At 39.9% G+C, this 27,895-nt stretch overlaps 1 protein-coding gene across 3 annotated transcripts in view; it reads right to left on the bottom strand.

Moving 5' to 3' along the window:
* The window catches only part of LOC132126850 (zinc finger homeobox protein 3-like), a 208,623-nt gene that overhangs the window by 17,609 nt on the left and 163,119 nt on the right, over nucleotides 1–27,895 (bottom strand). For 2 of the 3 annotated variants that reach the window (XM_059538409.1, XM_059538403.1), the window contains one exon: nucleotides 2,674–2,781. The exons of the other annotated variant lie outside the window; for it this stretch is intronic. In XM_059538409.1, the coding sequence (XP_059394392.1) occupies nucleotides 2,674–2,781 (108 nt within the window). The remainder of the gene's footprint in view (nucleotides 1–2,673; nucleotides 2,782–27,895) is intronic. 3 annotated transcript variants of the gene reach the window in all.

Below are 27,895 nucleotides of genomic sequence, written 5' to 3' on the forward strand. Positions count from 1 at the left end.
CTGACTTGTTCAAAAGAGACCCATCAGATGATCCACGGCTTGACTACAGCTAGGTTCTAACACGCTCAACCCGAGAGTCATCTGCGAAGCACGTTTCAGCACTCGGTGTTCGCATGACTAGGATTAGAGGAAAAACTAATGAGAGGCCCTAATAACAGCTCGCGCAGACAGGGTGACTCAAATCCACTCGGATGCGTGCCTTGAAATAACAGGTTAGCCAGGAGTCCAGCGGCTCACCGTTGACGCATTCTCAGACAATCTCCAGCCAAAACAAGAGCGCCTCTGTTTACTAAAAGCATTCCAGCTCTTCCCAGGCAGAGTTCAGAAAGCCTCTCGTCTCACGCCGGTCTGTCCGTCAATCATGAAAGCGAGTTCTAAACACGATTAGAAAAAGAATATAAAAGAGCTTCCATTAAAGCAGCACCAGTATCTTAGATCAGAACACCGCCAGGTTTCACTCTTCCACCCCCCTCACTCCTTCCTCCCTTCTCCACCTCTCCTCAGAGATCAAACAGTACCCTAGACCTGGCTTCCTAATGCACGCTATTTTTAACTAAGCGTTCCTAATAAGCTGCTGGGAAGCCTGTAAATTTTTCATATGCAAGCACATCTTTCCTTTGTGAAAACACAGAAACACACTTATTTGGTGATTAGCAACTGACAGGGGGAGGAAAGGAATTGAATATTCTTGTATGGAATCGCATGCCTTTCAGATAAAGACGCAGGGCTCCTAATGCGCAGTCGTCTTCTTCGGCACCACAGGTAACGGCTGAATTATTAATCAAGCAGCTCATTTTAATGCTTTTTAAAGTGCTTTATTTTGATGTGTTAAAATATACTTTTAGCCATTTTCAGGCAAGCGATGCATATCATTATTTCTCCCCATCAAAGTCGAGTGGCACTCGCACAAAGTGCACAAACAACTCAGCCTCATTTAAAATGAAAGTTGAAAAAAAAAATCAAAAGACGTTTTAAAAGATTTGCCTTCAAATGCTTCAGTGAACTTTTTTTTTTTGCTGTAGTTTGGGGATTTAAAAAATAATGATCGTAATAATAAAATGTGGAACATGCAAAAGACTAAAATTGCTATCATGAAGAAATAAAGTTGCATCCTGAGGTACAGCTGGAGTGAAAACACTTGTTCCAGACAGGTGCATGCGCTGACTGCTTCCTCCTCGCAATCAAACGGCACCAATTGAACTCCACATGAACAGAACTTCAAATGCGAGATGGTGAGCAAGAATGATCACAGAACATTAAGACCGGCGTGCACCTGTCGAAGGACATGACTAATGTTTAACGTCCAAACCACACATGCATGCAAGTGTACTGATGTGTTTCCTAACCGTTTTTTGTTTTGCTTTATACAGCCAGCACAACTGGTAAGTATACTTTCATTGTGACCAAACTATAAGTGCTTTCCTATTAAACCATATTACACTATATATCATTTGCCAATATTATTATTAAAGTAAAAATCAACAGGGTAGTAGCCAGGTAGTACATATATTCTTCTAAATCTGGCATCCAAACAAATTGATTATTATTATTATTATTATAAACACATTATTACTATTATTGTTATTTTGATTCCTTAAAAATAACAAAAGAAAGGATTCAGGATTTAGGATTCAATTCAATTATTTATTCATAAAAAAATTATATATATATAATTGTGCTATTTCATGTATGGGTTTGGAACTATTTTGTAAGGAATCTTTGATTTCAGAAAAACACATTAGAGGTAGTATTGGTTGGGGTTTGAAAGAATACAGTTCAATTTGAATTAAATAAGATTTTTCCTATTCATATTTTATCATTTGTATTCCATTTTTGGTTACACGTTACGATAAGTTTTAATTTGTTAAAATTAGTTAACTAGTATTAGTGAATATTGTAATGAATGTATTACTTATTGTTAATTTTAGTTAGTGCATTAAGTAATTTTAGTTAACATTAGGTAATGAGACCTAATGGGAAGAGTTACACCATTTTAAAAAGGTACATATCCTGCACATGTACCTATGACTGTAGTAACAAACCAGCTCGTAATGCAGCAAGTGCTGCAGGCCCTCGCAGCTTTCCGAAAACATCAGCGGCACAGCAACACACCACTGATCTCCACTTACACCTCCACAGGCCTCTCTCTCCTCTGCACTCCAATCCACTCCAAAACACCCCGAGCAGCACCAATCCCCCCACCCCCTACTCTTAAACCACACCTCTCTATGAAACCTGACACCTGCACCTGCCACAACCGCCCCCAACCCCGCCTGCAAAATACTCCTATCTGATAGCATTCTTCAGAGGTGTGTGTGTGAGGCAGAGAACACGGTCACATGTGTTTAGACACATGGCCGCGCTGTAACTCTGTAAGCAGGCCCTGACTTGTGTTTTTGTCACTTAACCAGATTCGCCGTAATCAGGGATAATTTTTCCTGGGAATTCCAACTAACATATTAAAATTAAGCTAGATTCTTGGAAATATCTGAGCTCCTTTAAAGTACACGGACATATTTGTGGTAAAACATCACCTTATTTAATAAGCCATAACACTGGAGCTGTGAAATATCAAGGTTTCTCTGGGTCTATGTGTAAAAGGAACCCCTAAAATCGTACAGCCCCCTGTTATATTGGACCCCCTGTACAGTGAATTGGAAAGATAGGGCTTACCTGTCCCTTTGGTGAGCTCCCTCTCCCCCCCACTCTCTCTGTCTTTGGTTTGGTCCTCCTGATCTGTGGTGGTCTCACTGGCAGCCTCCACATCCTCACTCAGCTCTCCTGAAGGGGGAGGAGAGGATGGGATATGTAAATCAGCACTCCATCAGAATTGGTGGAAGCACTTAAAGGGACGGCAGCGTTTTTTTCTATAGGAGCGCACAACAATTGCATTCTCTGACAAGCATTTACAAGGTTACCAGACAAAGCCGCATCTTTCTCCTAACACACATGCTGGACCATATAATTATAGAAAATACAACTGAAAAAAAAAAAAAAAAAAAAAAAAAATATATATATATATATAGAGTTTTTTTGTGATTATATTTTATATGTATATGTATATAGAAAACTATATTAATACATATGAGTGTATTATCTTTTTCTATTATATAGAAATCAAATACGCACATATATTTATACAATTTTCTATATAGGCTACTTACACACTATTATATATACACACATGCACACAGTTGCATTTTTCTGTAATAATATATTTGTGCCTCCAGAATGCATTTGCAAATTACCAAATTACCCATTTTATCCTTTTAAGCACATGATTATTTTAATAATGTCTTTTATTTTTGATGGCATCATTTTATAGAGATTTCTTTTAAAACCAGCCTAGACTCCACAGTTATAATTCTTCATTTATGCAGGACAATGACACAAATATCTTTATGACTTCCTTTGTTTAATATGAGCATAAAGCTGCAGCAAACCACACACATGTGGTAGAGACATACACACATTTTCCACAGCGGCTCCGAGCATGCAGACAGGAAAAATAATTGTGCGAGTTTCAAGAGAGAGGAGAGTTTCTGCGCGTCGCTCTCTCTAGTACCTCTCCCAATGTTCATAATTACAGTACCTTGCTGCAGTTTGCTGCTGGGCTGCTCAACAATATCGGGCTAAGTTCATTTTTAAAACCCAAGGTAATGCAGAGCAAAAAAAAACAAAGAATAAAAACATAAATATTTAAAACTCAGCTCGCTATTCATTTTATTTTTCCAAGTCAAATGCAGAAATCCCCTGTAACCATCTTAAAAGCCCCATGCTCAATATATTAGGCCATTTAAAGGCAGTGAACCCCCAACAATGGATCTCCAATAATGCCATGTGTAAGTAACAGAGAGAAGAAGCTAAAAAACAGATAATAAAATGGGCATCAATCCTTTTTATTCCCACCTCGTGCCCCCCCGAGCACCCCCTTTCCCGGGCCGAGCTTGTTTAAAAGTACCGTGGCTAGCACACACAAACATTGATTTTGCAACAGTAAAGTCCGTGGCAGTCAATAAGCCTTATCAGTTATTACACAAGTCAGCTAATTCTCAGCAAATGTACTTAAATGTTCTTTTGAAAATGCCTCCCCATGCACTCTACACTCTATCAGGTGGGTTATTGACGTATCGACAGGACAACAATGACTGCTGAAATATCCTGTTCAAATATTCATCTGCACGCCTTAAAGATCTCTATTCCATGACAATATTTGAACCCTTAACTTAAAACTGCTTTTATTGTCCAATAACGTTCCAGCCACTTTAGAAGCCCGCCTGGGACGCGACTTGAATCCGGACCAGCCGCTTCCAAAAGCCGCCCCGCGATCCATTAAAGTTTATTCTCATCAGTGTTGGGTTTCTAGAACTGTTAAAGCACAACCTCAATCCATCATTCTTCAAAAACACTTTTTTGGTCTCTGCATGAACATGGAGCGGCGTATTTAATAAACGCCTCCACCATAACTCTCTCACTGCGAGTAATACATCAACATCTCTAAACATTTCCATCTTCTTGACTTAATGTGCTACAAGAAACCATTGTGTGTGTGTGTGTGTGTGTGTGTGTGTATCTAGAGCAGTTAAAGCCATTTACATCTGATGGACTTGTGTGGATTGCCATGTGTAATTCTGCATTTTGTTGCACTGTTTTAATTATTGATGCACCGAGAGGAAACACGACTGGGGCAGACCGTTTGCCGAAACCTACAATTGCTGTGGTTTCCGCTGTGGCATTCTGAGAGAAAGTAATTACACAAGAAAACACTGGTATACAGAGTCTTCTGTACACTGCAAGGTTATAAAACTACATACGCTACAAGAGTTGTTTTTAAGCATAACGGCAATAACACGTCAGATGAACAAATGCAAAAACAGGCAAATTATTCAATAATAACAGGAGAGCAGGTTTGAACGAGGAGGTAGATAAACAGAACAGTTGTTAATTTAATCTCAGCCTCATTTTTTTATGTTTTTTTTTTTCTAAAAGCAACCACAAAAGCTTCACAAAGCAAAAAAACTGTGATTTGATCAGGGCTTTGTGCATTGGCACCTGTGTTCGGTGTAGATGAAACACCTAGCCCTTGATCTTAGTATAGATTATGCACTTAGGCCATATTACTCAGGGCCCACACTGAATTCTGTGTTTAAATGACGGCACGTAAAAATTGAATAACCGGCTATATATACACATACAACATTTCATTCTTTCACAAATGTGCCTGTTTCTGTTATGTTCCCCAGGCAACAAGCAATTTCCGTTCTCCATAACCCAACAGCATTGGGCTGAGAAATAGGCTGGAGAGGCAAAAGAAAAAAATGAAAGCAACATGCACTGCTGTCTAGATAAATCCACCTTCGCCAGTCTAGGAATTACTATATGATATGGAGTCAGAAGCAGCCAGATTACAAAATAATCCCCAGGTAGATTTTACACCTCTGGAAGAGCCGCCAGTGTGTCTAATTCCTGCTCTAGCACACTTCTTTCTCTTAATGGAGAGTCGCTTCGCACAACAGCTGCCACCCCGAAATCATCTCTCACCCTTTTCTCATCAACATCTCGCTCCTCGACTGTACACCCTCCCCCTCCAGTGGTACGCAGATAGGTAGACATTTAATTCCACCCATGGCCGTGTGTCTAAGAGGCAAATGAATGTGCCTATTCCTCATCTCCGCCACCATCGCAGTACACAATGATTAAACCCGGGCCAGCCATAATTAATGAAAGGTCACAAGTGGCCTTAAGAGGTGGCTGCAAATGAAAGAACCCACCCAAATGTAGTCATATATCTGGCCTGGAAATAGATTAAGAGGAAGCACTGGCAGCAATGGCGAGAGGCCATTTGCTAACCCAAATCCTAAAAATGTAAAGGACAATACCCTGAAGGTTAGGCTTTCTAATTAATCATCCTCATTAACCCGTCCTCGTACAGTGATATTAAACTTTTGCCTTAATCTAATCACGCCAACCGAATAAGCCCACCACAGCTTCTAAAATTACAAAGCATTTCTGTTCTCAGAGGAAGTGCAATCCCACAACATTTCAACAAAGCCAGACAAGGAGGGATACAGAAAACTGACTTTCTTTTTGTATGTGCAGACGGGGAAAGGCGTGTGAGAAAACTGCAGATGAAACAACAGTACCAGTGTGCAGTATCTCACACTGACCTATAGGTGTCAGCCTATACAAGCAAGGGAGAAAAATTGTACACACACACACACACACAAACACACAGAGAGAGAAGATGAAGGCAGAGAGAGGTTAGAAAGGCACACACATATATATACAGAACACGGATAGAGAAATATGTGGAGATGACAAAAGCAGATGCTAGACAGGAAGTCCGCACCAAGCAATGAGACTCTGAAGACTGCGCGATTACCTTCAGATCAGGCCGAGCTGCCTTCCCCCGTTTCCCCAGAAGAACAGTGATTACACACATACTAATCATACTGACAGGCACAAACCGCCAAATAAATAATACATGGTAGCCACTGCTCTATCCAGTCTCTCCTACCCATACCAAAGGGCCGGTATACGTGTTCATAACAAAAACCGAGCATCTTGCTCGACAGAAATCAGCCTGGTGCTCTCAAAAACACATTGAGGAACCATACCTGAGAAGCTCTTGGGATCCTCTGTAGGTTTAGCATTGGCTCTGGCCTGCCTCGCCTCACCCTTCCTCCAGCCAGAGCGCAGTGGAGCGGTGTGAGTCGGTCTCTCTGTGAGCAGCTGATCTTTCTCATTACTCTCATTAGGATTACCGAAGCACGGGTTATCATTTTAACCAGGTGTCACAGCACACATCACTGTAAATCTGTGGGGCCACATTTTCCCCTATTCCCCCCCATCTACCTCCTTCTCCCCCTCTTTTTGCCCCACAACAGACAGCTTCCTTGTCTTTAACGCTGCACTGTTGGATAAAAAAGCAATCTTATTTCACACCTCACAGACTCTATCTCTCCCTTGCTTGTCCGTTTTTTTTTTTTGCGAGATCCCCCTCTGGCCCCCCACCATCCGCTCCCGCACCCCTTTCCTATATCAAAGCTGTTCTGACTTTGGAGTGCGTGGTGAAAAATGAAAGTGACAGAAGGGTTCGGCGGGACAATGGGACATAGGCTCCATGCTGGGGGCTTTCACGCTTTGTCCGCTCCTCATATCAGCACTTTTCCGGCCTCATCTATTCCCCTCCCACCCAAAACAGGACCCCCTCTAAACCACAACACACAAAACAACACTGCCTCCATTTCAGACCAGTTGCCATCTGTAGACACCATCACTGGATAGGCAAAAACCCTCCTGCATCTGTCCACCAAATGCACTATAAAGTGTGAGGAATAATTGATGATTGGCCGCTGAATTTTTACAAAAATTAAAAGCACATCTAAGTGGCGGTCCAGAATCAAATCTGCTTAAACCACAGTTACCACATGTATATACAAGGTGTATATTTTTCAGGTTTTTTATCCTTAAATGCCAGAGGTAGAAAGAGTACAAAAATATTCTACTCAAGTAAAAGTATTATTACATTAATGAAATTTTACTTAAGTACAATTAAAAGTACCAGTCTAAAAATCTACTCAAGTAAAAGTAAAAAGTAGCTCATTTAAAATTTACTCAGAGTAAAAATTACTTAGTTACATTTTAACAGTGGGAGGGAGGCAAAAATGGGACAGGCAAGGGTGTCAAACTCAGTTCCTAGAGGGCCACAGTCCTGCACTGTCTAGATATAACCCTAGTTAAACAAACCTGATCCAGCTAATTTAATCATTTAGGCTTATTTGAAAACTACATGATATGTGTGCTGGAGCAGGGTTAGAACTAAACTCTGCAGGGCTATGGCCCTCCAGGAACTGAGTTTGACACCCCTGGGATAGGCCTATTAATCTCAAACTAGTAGTTTTTAATTAAAGGAATCAGTTATTTAGAATAATAAGACATTTGGGCTGTTTTCAGGCAAATCAGTATCAACAAACTCATCTTTTAATGCAGAGGAAATGCAAAAGCTTCATTGGACGTGGCATTTAGATGTATTTACAAACTGTTTAGTGCAGGACAAGAATGCATTTAACCTGTAGTTACAAATGCATGAATAATGTTTTGATATGCCAGACATAAAATGTTGAATACTCATTTGAAATTATAAAAACTTAATTATTAAAAAAAAATCAAAAGATACTTTAAATGTGAAATTAAAATGGCCAGTATGTTTCAGCAAGTCACTGTTAATAAGTGAGTCATTGCGATTGAACCAAATCATTTAAACGGTTGATTCATTCAGGAACGAAACACTGTAATGTTGCTCAGAGATGCAAAACTGTGCTTTGGTGGCTGTGTTTGAAATAAATTTTTGTTATAGAAATAGAGCAAAAACAGGCAATATGGTGTCTCTTAGAAAACTAAGTCTCTTAGTTTACTGTCCTGTTGTAAAATATATATATATATATATATATATATATGGAGGTTTTAAATCTATATCAGTGGTGGCTGCTGGTCTTTCAAAGAGGGGAAGCTCATTTTCGGCCTACATTATAACCCTCTGATGGTCTTCATTTGTAGTGACACTCGGGTCTTTTTGACCCCAGACAATAACATTTAATTTTGTAATAGTAAAATATTAAATTTTTTTACAAATATTATTTTACTCTGTTCATTTATGTTTTTAATAAACTTTGTACAGTTTTTGGAGGATTTAAATCTTTTAAATTTCTATAAATAAATAAATATTTATTTAAATAGGCTTTTTTTTTTTTACAAAAAAAGAAAAAAGCATTTCAGGTAAAATTCACTTCATAAAAGACCCAGATTTCTAACTTTCATACATGGGAATACCATGGATAATTTTATAAGGTTTAATGTAAGATTTTTGCCCATTTTTTGGGAAATTCAGTTTAAAAATTGTAATAAATCACTTTAACCACTAGATGGCTATAGTGTGTGTGTGTGTGCGTGCACATTTTCAATCTGTCTTAGTTACCAATTTAATTTTGTGGTGGTTCTGCATTTTACAAATATCAAGTAATATTGCCGCAGTTTGTCTTTCGAATACACTTGAGAAATCCGCGATCATGGGACTGAGCGTGAAACAGCTTCACCGACTTCTTATGGTGCAGACCGCTGTCAGTCAAAAGGAGATCGACAGATCCTCCAATCATCACGCGGAAGCCCACTCCTCATTCACCTCCAGAGACGCTGAGCGTCCGTGGGCGGGACATAATTGCAGCATTTATCCAATGACCGTCTAGCTTCGGAGCACTGAAAAAAACTGTTCAAAGCAGCCCCATTGAAGTCAATAAATGCTCGGCTTCAACAGGGAAATGCACTGTGACGCCACGGGAATGTATGAGAAGAAAATCGAGTCAGCCGACATGTAGCTGATTAACACAATACATAATACACAATAGTACATATTTGACCGTTGTTTTTTTTACATTAGAGGGGAAGCTGAGCTTCCCTTGCAGTCTTAAAGAAATCCCCACTGATCGTGATTTATATATATGTATGTATGTATGTGTGTGTGTGTGTGTGTGTGTGTGTGTGTTATTATGATTTTTAGAGGAAAATACAGCATTCTTTGTGTGATTTTGATTCTAAATGATTTTGATTGATTTCATTCTAAATGCATTTCAACACACTGAATCACATGCTGAAAGAACACTCTAAATGCGCGCGTACATCATTAAAACAACAATTATGATATTATCGCAGACGATATATATCGCACAGTCCGCACCAGTCTTTTTGGCTAATTTGTGCAAAACCTCTTGCTAAAATGTCAAAGCTTCATTTTAACCACCATTGCAATGACGCAATTATTTAGCTCACCTCTATATGCTTACGAAGGGTTGATGTCTTGTCGAGATTTTATAAACTGCTAGTTTGGTCTCCCTAGGCAAGCTAAGCATACACAACATGACAGAGTATAAATATGGGCAGGGGTTCACTTCATTACCTTCGAGTTCAACTTCAGAATATGACGGCGTTTCGTTTTCAGCGGTGTCTGCACCACCACTAACGCCTGTTTTGTCCGTCTGCATCTTTCTTGTGATTTTAGCGCCAGTTTGCCCTCCTGCCCATTATTTACTGACGTAGCTTCCAGGGAGCGATTTTTTTTTACTCGGTAATTAATGTGTTTTAAAATGTAGCGAAGTACAATACTTCAAACAAAATATACTTAAGTAAAAGTAAAATTACAGATTAAAAAAATTACTTAAAAAAGTAGAAGTACACAAAAAAGATACTCAATTACAGTAACGCGAGTAAATGTAATTCGTTACTTTCCACCTCTGTTAAATGCTCTCGATTTGATTCACTTCTAAAGAATAGTGTTTAAAACATTTTAAGACAAGTTTACTACACTTTGAAAAATAATGATTCCAAAAAGCTGGTTTTGCAGCAGTGCCATAAAAGAACCACTTTTGGTTCCACAAAGAACTTAAAAAACAAATTTCTTAGTGTGAAGAACATTTAATAATCTGAAAAAAAAAATTCCACTAAAAGGAAACTTAGTTTCAATATAAAGGTTCCGTAGATGTTAAAAGTTTCTTCGTGGAACCATAAATGCAAATAAAATTCCTAGCTCAAAAAGAAAGTTGCGGAGTGAATGTGAAACTGTAAAGCAGTCAAGACTATATGGGGCAGTTTACACAAAAACGTTTTTAGCAAAAAAAAATTTTTTTTTTGGAATGAAAATGCATATTTTAGAAAATGGTTTTCAAAGTGCATGTTTTTGAAAGCGCCACTGTTGTTGTTTCTGTGTTAACACCCAAAAGGGGAATTTTGGAAAACAGTGACGTCATGCACATGCGTAGTAAATGTTAGGTATGTAGACATGCAAAGTACGGTTCGATTTTAAAAGGCAAGCGCAAACAAACATACATAACAATGGCAGAGTACATGGTACTTGTTGTTGCTGCTTAAAGAGTTTGTTTACGCTTCTCCAGCAAAGTGTGGATTTACTATGTATAAATGCTAATCGTTTGGAAACGTTGTCGTGTATATATGTATAAGGGAATTTTTTTTTATTTTTTTATTACATCGTTATTGTGTAAACGTAGCCTAAAAAATGATACGTTATTGTTAGGTTATAGAAAACTAAACAACACCTTGAAATGTCTGTCAACCAACCAGAATCAAGAATAAACTCCAAGTAAACACTCAAAAATACCTTCCCGTCACAGCCACTTCATTACTCTACATTATTTTGCTGTGGGAAAACATAAGCATATAATCATAAAACAACTTCCTAACAAAATATTTAAGCTATTCTCCAAAACTGCTTCTGAAGTAAAACCCACTCAAAACAATGCACGCTGGGTAAACCCCTCCATCACCATAAACACAGAGCGTGAGTCAGGCAAACGTCAGCGAGACCGACATAGTGCACATGGTGACCACACTCCCAAACAACAGCTACACCCTCCCTCTCACGCACACCCCATAACACCAGGACAAGCTCGTCTTTTTCTCTCTCATACTCTCAAACAAACACACACACACTCACCTCCAGCACAAAAAAAGAAAAGCTAAGTACCTCTTTGGTTTTAAGGGCCGTGGCTCTGTATCGGAGCAGGGTTGAGTTATGTGCTAGATTCCTGACCTGCCTTCCAGAAGCCATGGCGTTCGCTCAGCACTGGCCCTGTCGTGACCCCCAAATCTAAATGTGAATGAATACTTTGTGTCTCCATGGGGCTGTGCGCCAGAGGGGGGAGGCGCAGGAGGAGGAGGAGGAGGAAGAGGAGGAAGAGGAGGAGGGTGGGCAAGCTAACAGCTAGCAAACTTTAAACAGCGAGTTGATCACAAACAGAAGGAAAAGCTCACACTGCCTTAGAACAAGAGCTTTGTGCCACCCCTCCCCCGTCTTTCTCCGTCTCGCACCCGGCTCTCCATACACCCTCCGAGTCGACCCCACACGCCCTCTGTGCAACACTTCATTTGATCCCCCAAGCCTTTCAAATTCACTGGCCATTTCGGTTGATGGCTCACCTACTGACGCGATCTGCGGCGGAAGGAGACGGCTAATCAGGGGAAATCAAATTTACACTGGCACTGTCAAATCCTCCTCTTCTAAACAGACATCATTTTGTTTCAATACCTGATGTGACATCGCGTCACAAGCATGACATTTCCAATAGCTTCTGATCTGCGCCTGTCATCATAAGGAAGTGACTTGAAAGTGACACCACTCGCACAAAATTACAGTGAAATATGTGAATAAACAGAAGGCAGGTTTACCATTAGGGGCTGTTCGTACAGGACAAACGTCTGCATTTTGTACAAGCTTTTTTTTTAATTGCTTCTCTGTGTACATGTGACAGTTGAACACCAATCCAGTACTAATCTCTATGCCCTTTTATAGGGTTCATTTTGACATGGTTTATTGCTGGTTAAGAAGTTTAAAAAAAATCTATTTATTCAGACTGAAACGCTAATTAATTATTTAGATAATTTTTTGTGCAGGTTTGACCAATTTATTTAAATAACTTAAAAGAAAGATTCACTCACAATCACTTACCTATTGCTTTATAATATAATATGATATAATATAATATAATATAATATAATATAATATAATATAATATAATATAATATAATGAACAATGACAAAAACAAACAAACAAACAAAACAAAAAAACTTCTACAGCATGTATTGATTTTATTTAATGCTAATTTCAACATTTACTACATTATTAAAATCAAAAGCTTTATCTGTTAGTATTAATTAATGGACATGAGCTAACATGAACTAACAATGCATTAACAAACATTAACTAATCAGACCTTACTGTAAAGTGTTACCATATTAACATTATACATTTGTATGACTTTTTTTTAAAATTGGGGGGGGGGGGGGGGGGATTATAAATATTTAGATTGATAAAATACAATCAAACATTACTAGTTTTTACAAAATCAAAAAACTATTCAAATGATAACACCACAGGGATCCTTGGTCTCCACAGTGTATGTGATTTCAGGTTATAATATCTTTGTGGGGACATTTGTGCACACAAACACACACAGGAGCCATTAGGCAGTGTTTGACAGTGGTCTCTCAAACACAAAACACATTAATAGCCGAGTAGTGCGCTGTGCTTTTTTCTGCCCTGCACTCTGTGAGGTTGAAAGGGCCGTGTGGACGTTGCTCTCTTGCGCCTGCAGACATTTTGCTGCACAAAGGAGAAGACGAGCTGTCAGAGCATCCCTCAACGGCCACAGCGCACACTACTGGCCTACTGCTCTCATTCTAACATAACATACATTTTCCCTCTTCATCTTTCTCTCATACTACACTGCTTTCTGTTATTTTGAGACAAGAGGAAAAGGAGGAGGAAAGTCATGAAGGGCAATCACATACAGTCTGATATATTCACCAGTGGCTCGGAAAATGTGATGGTACAGTTGTGACAGCCGAGCGGATACCCCCCTCCTATTAAGGGCAGGGGCTCAATGGCGCTCTGAATATGTATAACCCGGAAAAAAAGGTATTGATTTTTCATTTGGTAAAAAGGGGCATAAAAATCATATAACCTGAAACTGTCACAGCTCTTCTGTTCATAGCTCATCTCTCCTCATGTACGCCACTGGCCACAAACTCCATTTAATTACCAGGTGGAGTGTTTGCACACACACTGTACAATCGCATTTGTAATGGGATATTGTGATATTCGACTTGATCGGTCATATTTGATATGGAAATTCATGTTTGAATGTGAACACAGTGCTAATCCACAAACAGTGAAAATAAAACCCCCAAATTTTCTCTAACACAATTCAGTTGTCATTATATCACATTTCCCTATTGTGAAAACACAATACACTCACTGCTTTTCATATTCCATGCAAATGTTCCCTATTAAGGTGGATGCTACGCATCAACCAACACGTTCTGCTTCCTGCCAGTAAAAGTTTGATTGTGGGCGGATGGAGGACCAGCAAGGTTTGTCCAATGTATGTGTAAGCCAGAACCTGTCCATTAACAGCTACTTATCTGTTTACGTCTCTCTTTAGACTGCTCTGCCTGGTACAGTGGGACGTCTGAGAAAGATCTCCGCCTGTCGATATATTGAGTGCTGCATTTGCATATCTTTGTAGTGCATCCATCTGCCTGTGGATCACTCTGTAGAGGTATTAGCTCAGAAAATCAATGGGGTCTGAACGTACGCACGTATGTATGTAGCGCCCACCTTGGTGTGCGGTCGTTACAGCATATGCACGTTGCCTCTCATGGCTCCTGTGTGGATAATGCAACACGAGTCTGTGTGCATCAATAAACAAACATTAAGAAAACACAAACTCAATCTGGGTGGCAGCCCGCCATAGGTGGGCTCCATAGGCATCGAGGCGTTCTGCAGCAAACGTGTGTCCTGCAATTGAAGACCCTGTGTAGCACCACCCGCTTGTTTATGTCAGCGGACCAGGAGATAAAGCAGAATTTTTAAGGCTTATGAATACCAGAGGACTTAATCAATTTTATTTAAGAAATATAAGAGCAGGGTTCATATTGATGTGTTTGAGCCCTGGGAATCCACTGCACCCTCGCAGCCCTGAGAGGTATGATTTCAATGCTGTTTTTTTTTTTTTCGTGCTTTTGCGAAATGCAATGGTGAATCACTTAGTACGCATGCATGCACATGCGTAGTCCCGTGCTTAGCGTTTATAAGTAGAGTTATGTTTGGAATAGCTTACTTGCATGTCACTTTTATTTTTTCTGCAGTACTTATGTATTATTTGTACGGTAGATGGTATGCTAAGTTTTTAGCCATGGAATACCATAGTTGTTATTTGATAAAACATGCAACAGCTCAAACTGAACAGAATACTATATCCCAACTACACTTGACCATTCATTTCCATTGAGGTAAATAAACTGGAAGGAATATCCATCATGAAATTTTTTATTTTTAACTCCTTCTTGACTATTTACTTAATTAGATGCTCAAGTTGGTTTTTGTACACATTTTTTTTTTTTACACAGAAAATAATTAATATTGCTATTTTTCCAGAGATGTCCAATGACAATATTGTAGCATTATACTGCTTTAAATACTATTTGTAAAAAAGCAGTACTGTTAACTGTAAACTAAACAGTACACCAGTATTTCAATTGGAACACAGCCAGGCAGAAGAAGCAGTAGATGTAGTATGCAGTATGTGTACTGAGGGAGGTATGCTAATTTGGTCACACTTTATTTTAAGGACCAATTCTCACCAATAAAAACCATTAACTAAGACTTTTGCCTCAACAAACTCATAATTAGCTGCTTATTAATAGTTAGTAAAGTAGTTGTTAAGTAGAATATGTAAGCGCATATTCTGGTCATGCAGAATGAGTGCTTTGTAAGCACTAATAAACAGCCAAAATGTTAATAATAGGCATGCTAATAAGCAACTAGTTAATAGTGAGAATTGGTCCCTATACTGAAGTGTTACTGCTAATTTATTTGGCCATGGAATACTCTGGTCAGTTCATACTAACCAGAATACTGTATCCAATTATCTAACCATTCATTTCCAGTGAGACCAATGAACAGGAAACAATGCCCACCTTGACTTACTCCTTCTTGACTAAGTATATAATCAGATAGACAAGCTGTTTTTTGTACACTTGGATTAAAAAAAAATGTCATGTGATAACATTGCAGCATTATTGAAAAATAGCAGGCAGAATTCTGTGCAGTATGCAGTAAACAGTACACCAGTATTCCAGGCAGAGGCAGCGGTGTGGACACACAGAAAAGCTTCCCCCTGCACACACACACCGGATCGCTGCAGTTCCACCCCCGGTGGCAGCTAATAGCAATCCGCTACAGAAATCCAATCGTTACGTCGTGCAGGCACTTAAAACAAGCTCAGTACCGCCACCAGTTATTGAAAAAAAAGGAAATACGGTTCATCCGTCCCACTTTCAGGTCATTTTCTAATACAAATCAAACACTTGCTGCACCCTTCCTCCATTTGTCTTTCTTTCTGGGCCTCTTTGCATAACCCATCCATTACGTTCACATGAAATATGAAAAGGCAATATCCTCTCTGTGTTTGTACTGAAGCGTAATGCGATTGTGTTATCATTTATAGGAAATAATCGCAAACCTCTCTTTCATTTTCCAGTTCAAATAACCATGAAAAATTAGCCCGCAATGTCAGGAGGGACAACAAAGGAAAGCGTGCAGACTATCGCTTCACCACTGCGCTTGACATTTCTCCTTAATAGGAAAATGTCTGGTTGTTTCTATCTTTCTTTTTTTCGCTACAAATAAAGCCTTTTCTCTTTCTTAATTAAAAGGTTCTGCACTTTGATCTGGAGAATCTCGCCTTGCTCACTCTCTTTAGTGACAAAGAGGCGTTCAGGTCGACCCAGCGTGAAGTAATTGAACAGGGGGGTCATCCTGAACCCCCGTTATTCACCCTCCGCTGCACACACAATCTCCTTCTGTAGTAGCAACAAGACGGCATCTAATGGCCACTAGCGAGGACCACTGTCGCCATAGTGGGGTATGGATCTCTGCGCCTAGCGTCCTGTAGCCGGGATAAATAATTTAAAAGCCATCAGATGCAACCACCAACCTGGCCTCTGGTCTCAGATCAGCTGATGGTCACATATTGAGAACCTTTAACAAACCTAGCTGATCTCAGATCAGCGGTGAACCGCTGCCCCTTCTTGCCGCAAGACGCCCAGACACTGCGGGGCTGCACTGTCTCGAATGTGCCTATTTACAGTGAGAAACAAACTAGTGGTAATTGGATTGCTATCCGTGAAAGCTCCATAATGACGCTTAATAGACATGCATTGTTTTTCTGCAGTAATTATGCACAACATGATCGGCCCCATCTCCATTTTCTGATGTAATTACTATAGATATGTTTATCCGGCTGACAATTAATATTTGCGTGTGTGTGTTTTTTGCATGAGTATATGCCCTAGTATATGTATGCATTCTGACAGCCCAACTAAAACGTTGTACTTCAGAGCTCAAGCCAAATGAAAGGAAACGCTCATTTTTTCATAATTAAAGTCGCACTACATTCTCATTACAGGGCTGCAGAGCACATTTTCATCTAGGAAATGATGTGGTGAAAAGTGCAAATAGCAAAATGAAAATTTACAGTGCTTAAGAGAATCTAGGACTCTTTCCGTAACAGACACAATATGTATGTTAAAAATAGCAAGCTGCGGCAGACAAACATTAGTCAAATATTAGACCAGCCTAGAGTCCTTAAAGGGACCATTCACGGAAGGCTTTATTGAAAATACAAAAAAAAATAAAACCAATGAAATATGAAATAAAACAGCAGAATTACAGCAGTATCATTAACCAGATTGCTTTGATTTCAATACACACAGCAGTCAAAATTCATCAAATGTACTGGTGGGCGAAGATCTTTTTTGTCACGTCGAGACAAATGAGGTGCCCAAGGAAGCGGAATGCGAACATGACATAACGCTGCTCAAAAGTATCTCTCCTTCCTCTTGTCAGTTTATTTATTTATTATTTCTGTGATTGCAAATTTATATATTTCTAAAGGAGGATTATAGTTTGTGATGCATATAATGAGATTTCCCCTCAAAAAGCTAATGAAAAAAGACTCATCTTGTGCAATTAGCTGGGGCTTATTTATTCTCCTCCTGTAATGTATTAATTTGTTATCGCATAATTCTGGCATTATTTATTTATTTGATTATGTGCACACCTTAAAGCCTTAATTACAATGGAAACTAGGGAGGTCGAGGAAGAGAGGCGACGCAACAACTCAGCTATCAGTCAATCTAGTTATCTATTTAATCTCCAGAGTATATCCATCCAATCTCTTATCAGCAGCCTCTAATCTCAGTGTAATCAGTTTACCAATTTGCTGTATGGCGACTGGCTCACTGGAAAGAACGGACTCGAAAGTATTCTTTGAAAAAGATTTTGAACCGATGTTGCCAAAATTTCTGTCTTTTCCATAATTTCCTTTCCTTTCCACTCTCCCCTCACTCTATCTATCTTTACTTCAGCCCTGATGACAGAAAGTGGCAACAGTTCCACGGTCAGTTTGGTTGTATTCAGCTTCACTAGCGTGGGCCACATATGTCAAGTGAGCACACTTCATTTCTTTTCGATTTTCTCTTGCACACCGTTTACGCTTTTAAGTACAGCCACATGGCACCCGGGACTTCATTTTAAGTCGAGCCCTGGGACCGTCCATGCTTTTACAGATATTCGCAGTTGTAATTTTCTCCCAGAGTGTCTCTGTTTTGCCTTCCAGCCCTCCAAGGCCAGGTCCTCCCACAGCTGAATGTGCAGCCCTTCACCCCTGAATGTACATAATACTCGGCTTCATTCACAACAAGACTTTAACTAGCCATGAGATTTCGGCTTCTACTGAAACGTGTCTCGAGTCAGTCTGTACAGACAGGGGCATGCGGTGCGGTGTGAAGATTGAGCACTGTGTTGTGACGGGCTTCTGGAGAGGGGAACAGAAATTATTACAGTCCCTTCTCTTACTCAACAGGTTATCTTTAGCTCAGGGAAAGAGATGGAAAAGACTAGAGATCACACCAATCTTGCTCAAACATGCATCAAATGCCTTAAAATAACAGGGAGTAAAAACACCTTCTTACTAAACTTAAATGTGATATAAATATATATATATATAATCAACAGCTACCTGCTCTTAAAAAACACATGATGCTGGTGGCGTAAAGTTCAAGTATGTGTGGTTTATGTGGCAATAAAAACAGTGGCTGATGGGCACATCAGCCGAGAGAGCTAAATATTCATATTAATTTATGCAGTGTGAGAGGAATGCTTGGCCATGCAATTAGTATTACTTTCCAACTTTCAGAGGAAACTGTATGTCTAATAGTCTCAGAATCAACTCAGCAGCATTTTGTAGAATGAAAGGTTAGCCTCTCTATGCGTGTTTGTATGTGTGTGTGTGTGTGTATCTGTGTCTTCTTTGTGCTGACTTTGCAGAGCGAGAGAGAGAAAGAGAAAGAGAGAGCCTGCTTGTCACTGGTCTCTCTTGGGCAAGCATGGGATTAACTATTATTCTGCTCCTCTGAGACCACCATTGCACCTAAATTGGTTCCAAGGTTTTCCACCAATCCCTCCACCAAATTCTGCAATCACGGACCAGCGCTGCAACTTCCTGCTTTTATTTACAGAGCTCCTGTTATTGCTGTTTTTATTGTTGCTGTTGATGTCGTCCCCGCTGTGGAAGCTTGGAGCGGAAGACTTCTCTCTCTAATTAGCCAGAGGTCTGTCTCATTGAAATGAGGGAGCAGGTAGCTCACATTAATTATTCATCCCACAGGTAAACATTGGGGCGGCCATGCCTGATGAGTGGACTGAAAAGATGAGCTGGGTGAAGCCACTAACTAATACAGGCCTCTCCCCTGGGGGCTGCCGAGAGGAAAATAAACAGAGTGCATTAGACGCTGAAGAATCCTTTGCACTTTTTTAGTTGAAACAAAACAACACTGCTTCTAATACCTCTAGGAGCAATGAGGTATTAGAACGGGACAGCTGCCTAAGCGCGAGTTTCACGGCGGGCCGATTTAGGCTTAGGCTGCCTCCGCTTTCAAATTAAGCCCAAATTGCATATTCATTCTGTTTCCCTTTATCCAGAACCAGATACAAGCTGAAGCCTCATCCCAGATCCTCTTTTTTGTGCTTTTTTTTCCTTTTCCCTTTCTGTCTGAGCTCCAGTAAATACAGCCTCGCATGGCTCCAGCCAGGACTGGCAGCCTCATGAGAAAGCTGTGATAAGAATTCATTTCTCCCAATTATGTGCTCTTGTCCACTGCTTCAGTTCATCAGTTCAGTGCAGCCAAGTCAATGAAAGGACTTGTAATGAAGCAATCAGATGCAGCCTGGCTCCCAGGGCCCCGGCCTCGGCTCCAGGCTTCCCGAGCAGGCTTCTTGCGCAGATCGTCTGTGGCTTTATAACAACTGCGAGAGCAAGATCTTCCTTGTAAAAATGGAAGAAGTTCAGTCAGATCTCAGTTCTGGCATCTCGCAGGTGGTAAAGATTGTGAGTGTCTTCAAAGGGATAGCTCACCCAAAAATAATCTAATTATATAATTAATTACTCACCCTAAAGTTGTTCCAAACCCGTAAGACCTTCATTCATCTTCGGAACGCAAATAAATATATTTTCTGATGTAACATGTACCATCTATTTTATCTATGTCCTTACTACATTTCTGTGCCTTGATCATTGTAGGACCCTTGCTGACAATGGGAGGGGTCAGAAGCTCTTGGATTTCATCAGAAATATCTTAATTTGTGTTCCGAAGATCAACAAAGGTTTTACGGGTTTGTAACACACCTGTGTCAGTGTGTTGTGTTAGAAAGGTTTAGAGAAGAAACTATATCCAGCAAAACTTTCTCTTTCTTCTTTTCACAGCTAACTCTCACCCTCTCCCTCTCTCATTTATTTGCCCTCTCCCCTCTCAACCTCTTCTGCTCTGTCCCCGTCCAACATGTGGAAAGCATTACAGGGAGTCAGGGAGAGGAATGCATGTGTTGAATCATAATCTGGACCTTAAAGTGCTGGATTCTGTTTTCCTTTGTCTCGTAATGCTGTGAATGTTCTACCAAAATTAAAACGAGGCCCGTTTGATCCATCTCATATCATGCTTTACTCCTCAAAAGGGAGAGGAAGTCAAGGTTACCAAGCAATCACAGATGTATTCATAATTTGCGTTCTGTAGGTTCACGGTTCAACTGCAGGGCAGAAAACAAGGTCAATATGTCCTCCTTAAACAACACTCAGCGCTGATCAGCTAGGTTTGGGGGCCATAACAAGTGTAACACTTCAAATAAAGCAACAAAGATAGTCTATTCCTTCGAAAGTCACCATTTGCCATGCATTTTACTTCTGTAATGTGATGCATTTATGAGTAAAAGCATACTTAACAAGAAGAAAAAAAAGAAAAGTGGTCAAAAAATTATAAATATTGTTCATTTCAGCTGATCGAGCTTTGAAAACATTCCTTCCAATCTAAAATAGAATTATGAGCTAACAAAGACTTATACTAAATCATGCTGAAATCTTCAGAAAAAAGGACTCTGGCAATGGCATTAAATGCTTGGCCTCAAGAATGGCTGACTCGTCTCTCATTCCTCCTTTTTTCTCTCCATCTGTCCGTAGCAGCCTGTTTAAGGTTTGGAAGCTGAAACCTTGGTTGGATTCCACCTGACAAGAGCGGCTCTACAAGCGCCAGTCATTAACCTCCGGAGCAGGGAGCTACCATGTGATGTAGTGTGCTCACCCAGCTGCAGAAGGGCCCTATTGATCCTGCGCATACTTGGTGCCTTCCTGGATGTTTATAATCAATATGCAAATAGCCTGCGGCATTGATTCAATATTAATTTTCAATTAGAGTATCCTCCGGGGGTCTGCTAGGGTCAATACACAACCATTCAGAGTGCAGGCTTGAGCAAGTTGCAAGAATTGACATTCCTCCACCACGGAGACACCTTACTTACTGTTTATTTGGTCTGCCCCGCAGTAAGCACCAATTAGGGGTATAGGTTTCAGTCTAAGAGATGGATGGAGCACCCGCCTTTCTTGTTCCTACAGTATCCCTCCTGCTCCCTTTCGAATGCTGCTTTTTACTTTTTTTCAGTCAATCCAGTAGGAAAATCAGATTTCTTCTCTGAATTCCTAGACACTAATGAGAATAAACAGAGAGCAAATGGAGATGTCTGCTCGAGTGGTTTGCAACCTTTTTGACTTGAAGGTCCAACACAATATTCAAATTCCTCCATTCATGTACACTAAGATTTTCCAGTATTTCTGCTGTAATTAAGACGAAGCTGCTTTCTGATATACTGAAGTAAACAACAAGGTTAATTATAAAAATTATATATATATATATATATATATATATATATATATATATATATATATATATATATATATATATATATATATATATATATATATATATATATATAATTATTCATAATTACTTTTATGATTCCAGAAGTTATGTTCTATAACAACATGTAGTTCTTTATTTTTTTATTATTATATTTGTTAATCCTATTTTAAGTCATCTTGGAAGTTTGCTGAGGTCCCTAAGTGGGCATCGGTCCCCTGGTTGAGAACTACTGGATTTTATTTATTTATTGTTTCTTTTTGGCATATTATTTTGACTAATATATATATATATATATATATATATATATATATATATATATATATATATATATTCAGGTAAGGACTTCTTGAAGTTGAAACTCAAAAGTAAGAACTCCATTGGGTCTCTTGAGCCATGAAAGAGTAACCTCAGGGTCTTCTGGGATGTCGACACATCCTAATTCCCTGCATATGCTTTCAGATATATTAGTGAATGTACCATTTCATACTGTAACTTTGTGATCTGCTGGCAGCCTGGCAGAGACCAGGCAAGAGTCCCCACTTCATGTCCCCAGACACTACACAAAACATGCATATCATAACACGTTTTACACCCCTCGCATCATCTCTCACGCAAAAACAAATACATAATTAAGGATGACCTCCATAATTTATGAAACACAATGAGACATACACACAAGCCGTCGCCGTTCCAGCTCTCACATTCACTTAAAGTGCATAAATTCATTACAAGCCCTTGGGAGGCAGAACCATAATGGCAAATAAAGCAAGATTACCATCATTTCTGTGAGATGTCCTCTCTTTCCAAATTCAGTCTTCTTTCCTGTCCCTTTTAGATTTAAAATGTCCCACCTTATCTACAATATCTATTCCTGTGGTAATAACCTTTTCTTGGATTAAAAGAAGAAAAAGAAGAAAAAACATACTTTTTCAGTCAAGAAGTGCAGGGGGGAGGGGAGGGAAAAATGTCCTTTGTTAAAATGGTGTAGCCTGATAAGTGAGGTAATGGATTCCAGGCAGGACTGGTCCTGCTCTTCAATGCGAAAACAATAGTATTGATTTATAAGCGTGTTGTGTTTCCTGTACAGACCGGGTGTCTATCAGAGGCCCTTTGATTGAGTGCTCGCGATTGTCACTCTTGTCTACACAACTGCGGTGAAAAAAAAGAAAGAGAGGGGGAAAGAGTGGTTGCTGGAAAAATAGCTCCACAATAGGCAGGTGAGCGATGATGTCATAGGAGCGGAATGAGATTCGCGTTCAGCTCTGTAATGCGTTATCTGTGCGTAAGAAACACACGTCTCTTTTAAAGCAGAACGCTGCAACGTGAACATTTACTAGGACTGATATCAGACTTCAGAAATGTGTTATCACATGACACTGATCATGGGTGTAGTTGTAGGACTTGTTTTAGAAATGCTAACTGTGTGGAAGTGTGTATCAGTTAATGCTCTAAAATGTCTACTTTTACCAGTTAATGTTTCATTTTTATGTGGTCATATTTTTAGATGTACATAGTTTAGACAGGTGATACATCGCCGGTAATGAATGCGATATTGCATAACTTGTCAGTGAACTACAGCTCTGTGTAGTGAATGCTGCTCCATATGAAAGCAGGTGATGGAAATTTAATACTAATCACAGAACCGGCTATACTGTCGAGATGCGCCTGAACATGATTATTTGCACAGTCCTAATGTATGCCATCTGACACTATTGCTTCCATAATGACACCGCCACAGAACTTTTTATAAGGGTGATCTGCGAGTCGGCTGAGAACAGGGCAGCGAGCAATAGGAAAAGAGATAAAATGGACAGGACCTCTTTCAGCTCTTACCAGCAAATGCAGTAGCTGCTCTAATTGGTTTAGGGCTAACATTAATTACCACATTGCTCATTAATGGATGAAGCCTTTATTGGTTCCATTGATCAGCAGGACTTGTTAGCCATCATACTAAGCAATGGTGGATGTAACAAGCTTACATATTGGCATATCAATTAATGCAATCAATTCCTGCCGAGGAGCTGCCATTCCTCCATCCATGGGCCCGGAACTCACTCCCTCTTATCCCCATCATTCCTTCGGACAGGCCAGACAACAGCCTGATGTCATCCAGGAATTAACCAAGATATTCCTTTATTTCTGCTTAAGAGGAAGTGCTGGCTTGCTTGGCTTAGACAGGAAGCAGAAGTACAGGGAGAGACAGGACACATGCTGTACCAAGGCAAGGCAAGGCAAGGCAAGTTTATTTATATAGCACATTTCGTACACAATGGTAATTCAAAGTGCTTTACATAAAAGAAAGTAAAATAATAATTAAGAATAAAACAAGCAATTTTAAAACTTAAAATTATTAAAAATGTACTTATTTAAAATGAATTTAAAACAGTTAGAAAATGATTTTACATAAAATAAAATAAAAAAAAAAACATTGAAAATATAGTGCAATCAGTTCGGACATTGCACAGTGCTCATTCAATAAATGCACAGCTAAACAGATGAGTTTTAAGTCTAGATTTAAATGTGACTAGTGTTTTAGCACATCTGATCTATTCTGGAAGCTGATTCCAGCTGCGGGCAGCATAGTAACTAAAGGAGGACTCCCCTAGTTTTGTGTGAACCCTTGGTGGATATATATATAGTTAAATAAGAAGAGCAAGTTGGCAATCCCAGACTAGTGTTATTCCACATGTCAGTCTAATTTAGCTTTAGTTTTAAAAATAGACCATCAAAATACCTTTCACCATCATTCTGACTGAGCTGACTGAGCCTTTTGTAAATATTATTTAAATTAAAGAGTATCTTTATTAATTATTTAATTATCAGTAAATACATTCAAATTCTGATGATTCATTTTCTGTCACTAGTGTAGTGCTTCTAGAAAACACAGGCAGACATTTGGGCTGACAGACGACACTAAAAAGGAAATAGCAATGGGAAAATCGAACCACTATTTCAAGACTTGCTGGAATGTTCAGTAGGATTACCTATAACCTTTACAATGTCAAGAGGCACATCTGAGCGAGATCATCCTCACCGCTGTTAAATATGTGCTACATTTATTCCTAGAGCTGTTCCTTTCCAAACTTCCCTCTTTCTTTTTTCTAATTGAGATCAATGCTGCTTTTTAAGACACATTGATTAGCAGTTAAAATCTTCTCTCTATCACCGAGGGTTCTACGGGGAATGCAGATGTTAAATATTACAGCAGCATGTTGGACTAAAACACCATGTTCTTGGAGAAAAACAAGGGTAGAGGACAAAGGAAATACAGCCTATGATAGGCGCACATGCATCATGACAAAATGGAGGGATTTAATGGCAGGTGTGCAGGGCTTCATTTGCCTAATAACAAATCATTTGGATGTCGAGAACACAGAGCGTTACATCAGCTGCACCTTTTCAGGACAAAAGTTTGCCTGTTTTGCAATGGCAATTGCTTGGCTGGCGCATGACACCTCGGAAGTGCAGCTTAAATACCTGAGCTATAAATACCATGTGTCTAAACAATGCAAAAATAATGATTGCAGGACAAAGCTGATTGGCTAATGAAACTCCAAGAGTGCTTATCCCTTTATCAGCGACTATTCTCAGCTGTGAAAACTATCATTAATATATGACCATAATATGTCCTTCATTTCATTAAGTTCATTTAATAGCCCTCCAAAAATACACACTTATATACACACTGTATTAATTTCTTGTAATTGTTTTGTAAGTTTCTTCCATTTTCTTCTCATAGCCACTTGAAGTATATGTGGAACACTGGTCAAATGTTGCGCGTCAAATGAGGTTGTCCTGAAAAGACGGGGAATCCAAACTCCCCTAGAGTCCTATTAAAAGTGAGACTCGTTTTGCTGGAGTTCATCTGCCCGAGCGGCTCATTCACTTCTAAATGACTCAACTGGCACATTTCTCCGCACAGCTATGACAGCCCGACCCAGAGCACAGAGTCCCAGAGGCATCTTCCCTATATGCTCCCTTCCCTTTAACTCAGACTACACATATCAGAGACTACAAACAACATTCCTGAAAAGCATATTTTAAACTTGAAAAGGGGCTAGCACAAAGGTTAGTTGCACTCACATGCAGCCAGGCTTCCAGTGACATTTTGACATTAGACAAGGGCACTGACGAAGCCGAGGCGGCTCAGATGTGCACATTAGCAGGAGAAGTGACTGCGAGAGGAAGATCAAGGTCAGAAGAACGAGTGATGCAAAGGGAAAGGCTGGATTCAGACTAGTTTGCCTACGAAAGCATATGCACACAGGCACTTTGGAGGGGCACCCAGTCACTCGCACGATCCGTGTCCTTCAGGCAGCTCCCCCAGACTCCACCCCTGGGCAACACGTAAGTGGGCTGAGCAATTAACAATTTCATGCTGATTGCCTGAAGCATGCTTTTCTATACCATATAGATAATAGCATGAAGGGCTAGACCCCCCAACCCCCTCAAAGTCTAGACCCCCCCACCCCTTCCAATCCCTACCCATAATTCCTGAGCGCCTCCAATCCTGCAGTCCTGTGTGATGCACCTTCCCCATTCATTGAGTCCTGAGCGTGCTGCCTGCTGGCTTCATTACAGACGCTCTACACTCAGACAGCACATTTAAGAAAAATATAGAAAGGACTCCCTAAAGAGTAAACAGGTATGATTAGTAAAGGATGTGAAAAAACGGTGGCGAAAAGATGAAATTCTCAGTCTCCCACTGGCTTTGGGTGATTTGAAAGTCTAATTTGGCCGCAACACAACAGGCGTACAGGTTGTACAAAACATACCGCCTCAGTTCCCGTGAAGCACGGAGCACACTCTGTGCGGAGGGGTGGTGACAGTCCCATCATCCACTGCCATTGGAGGCCATTTGGAGGCAGAAACTGTGCTAACCGCTGATTCTGATCAACCTCTCTGCAATATCCCACATACGAGATGCACATCAAAGTGTAGCATAGACTACAGGCAGGAAGCTAACTGTACTCTTGTGGTATTGTCTGACGGCGGAGTGACAATAAAACGGGTGCATCAAAAATGCATCTTTCCGTGTTCACGCAAAACTGTGAGTCTCGGGGGTTTTGAAAACTGTTAAATATGCACACGCATGTCTGGATTGAGTCGGTAAAATGAGCATCAAAATAGAGGTGATTTTCAGAGAGTCGCCCTTAATGTTCAGAGTGACGGGAGTAAATAAGGATGTGGAAAAAGATCAACACTACATTCCAACCCACGCACAGCGGGCACTACTAATGAACACACAAACCCTTTTCCAGACAGTTCACGTGCCCTAAACACTCATTTCAGTCTAAAATCACTAATGATATTTCTGTGTTAATGACTGCCTGTTTTTAAAGCAGCAGCTGCTCAGCTCATACTGGCAGTTGGAGGATTTATTTATTGATTGTTTAATGTTATGACCAGAAAAGGGAAATTAATGAACTTGAGACACAGATGGAAATCAAAACAGTGCCAGTGAACATTAAATAAACAAACAAAAAAGATTGATTTCTTGCTATTTTGCACTGAATGGACACATTTCCTACATGGTGTACAGTGTCGACTTGCCCTTCATTGTTGTTTCTTTTCTCTTCCCAATTAGATCTGCCAGTAAAAGGTAATAGGGAAAATAAATTCAAGAACTTATTAAAATATAATAATAAATGCTTGATTGCATTTTGCACTGATAGAGTGCAAGTCCCTGATCCTCTTCAGTATTCAAATGACTGCATTAGAAACACTCCCAGGAGTGATGAGGGAACAGGGGAAGGAATCGGGAAGAGACGATAGGATGGACCACAAGGAAAAGGTAGGGATGGAAGAGATTCATTTTGCACAAAAAAGTCACAAGATCTTTCAGAAAATGGCAAGCTCCAGTCTGATTTTACACTAGTTCACAAGACATCATGTTTGGTCACTGTACCTGTCAAATGGCTGATTACTGTGAGAATAAGGTGCAATTTAGATCAAGACTTCATGCCTCATTCATTCAAAGCATCAGGATATTACTTTGCATCCTCAGGTGATCATGGC

This window comes from Carassius carassius, chromosome 3 (genome assembly GCF_963082965.1).
Source record: "Carassius carassius chromosome 3, fCarCar2.1, whole genome shotgun sequence".
NCBI classification, from domain to species: Eukaryota; Metazoa; Chordata; class Actinopteri; order Cypriniformes; family Cyprinidae; genus Carassius; species Carassius carassius.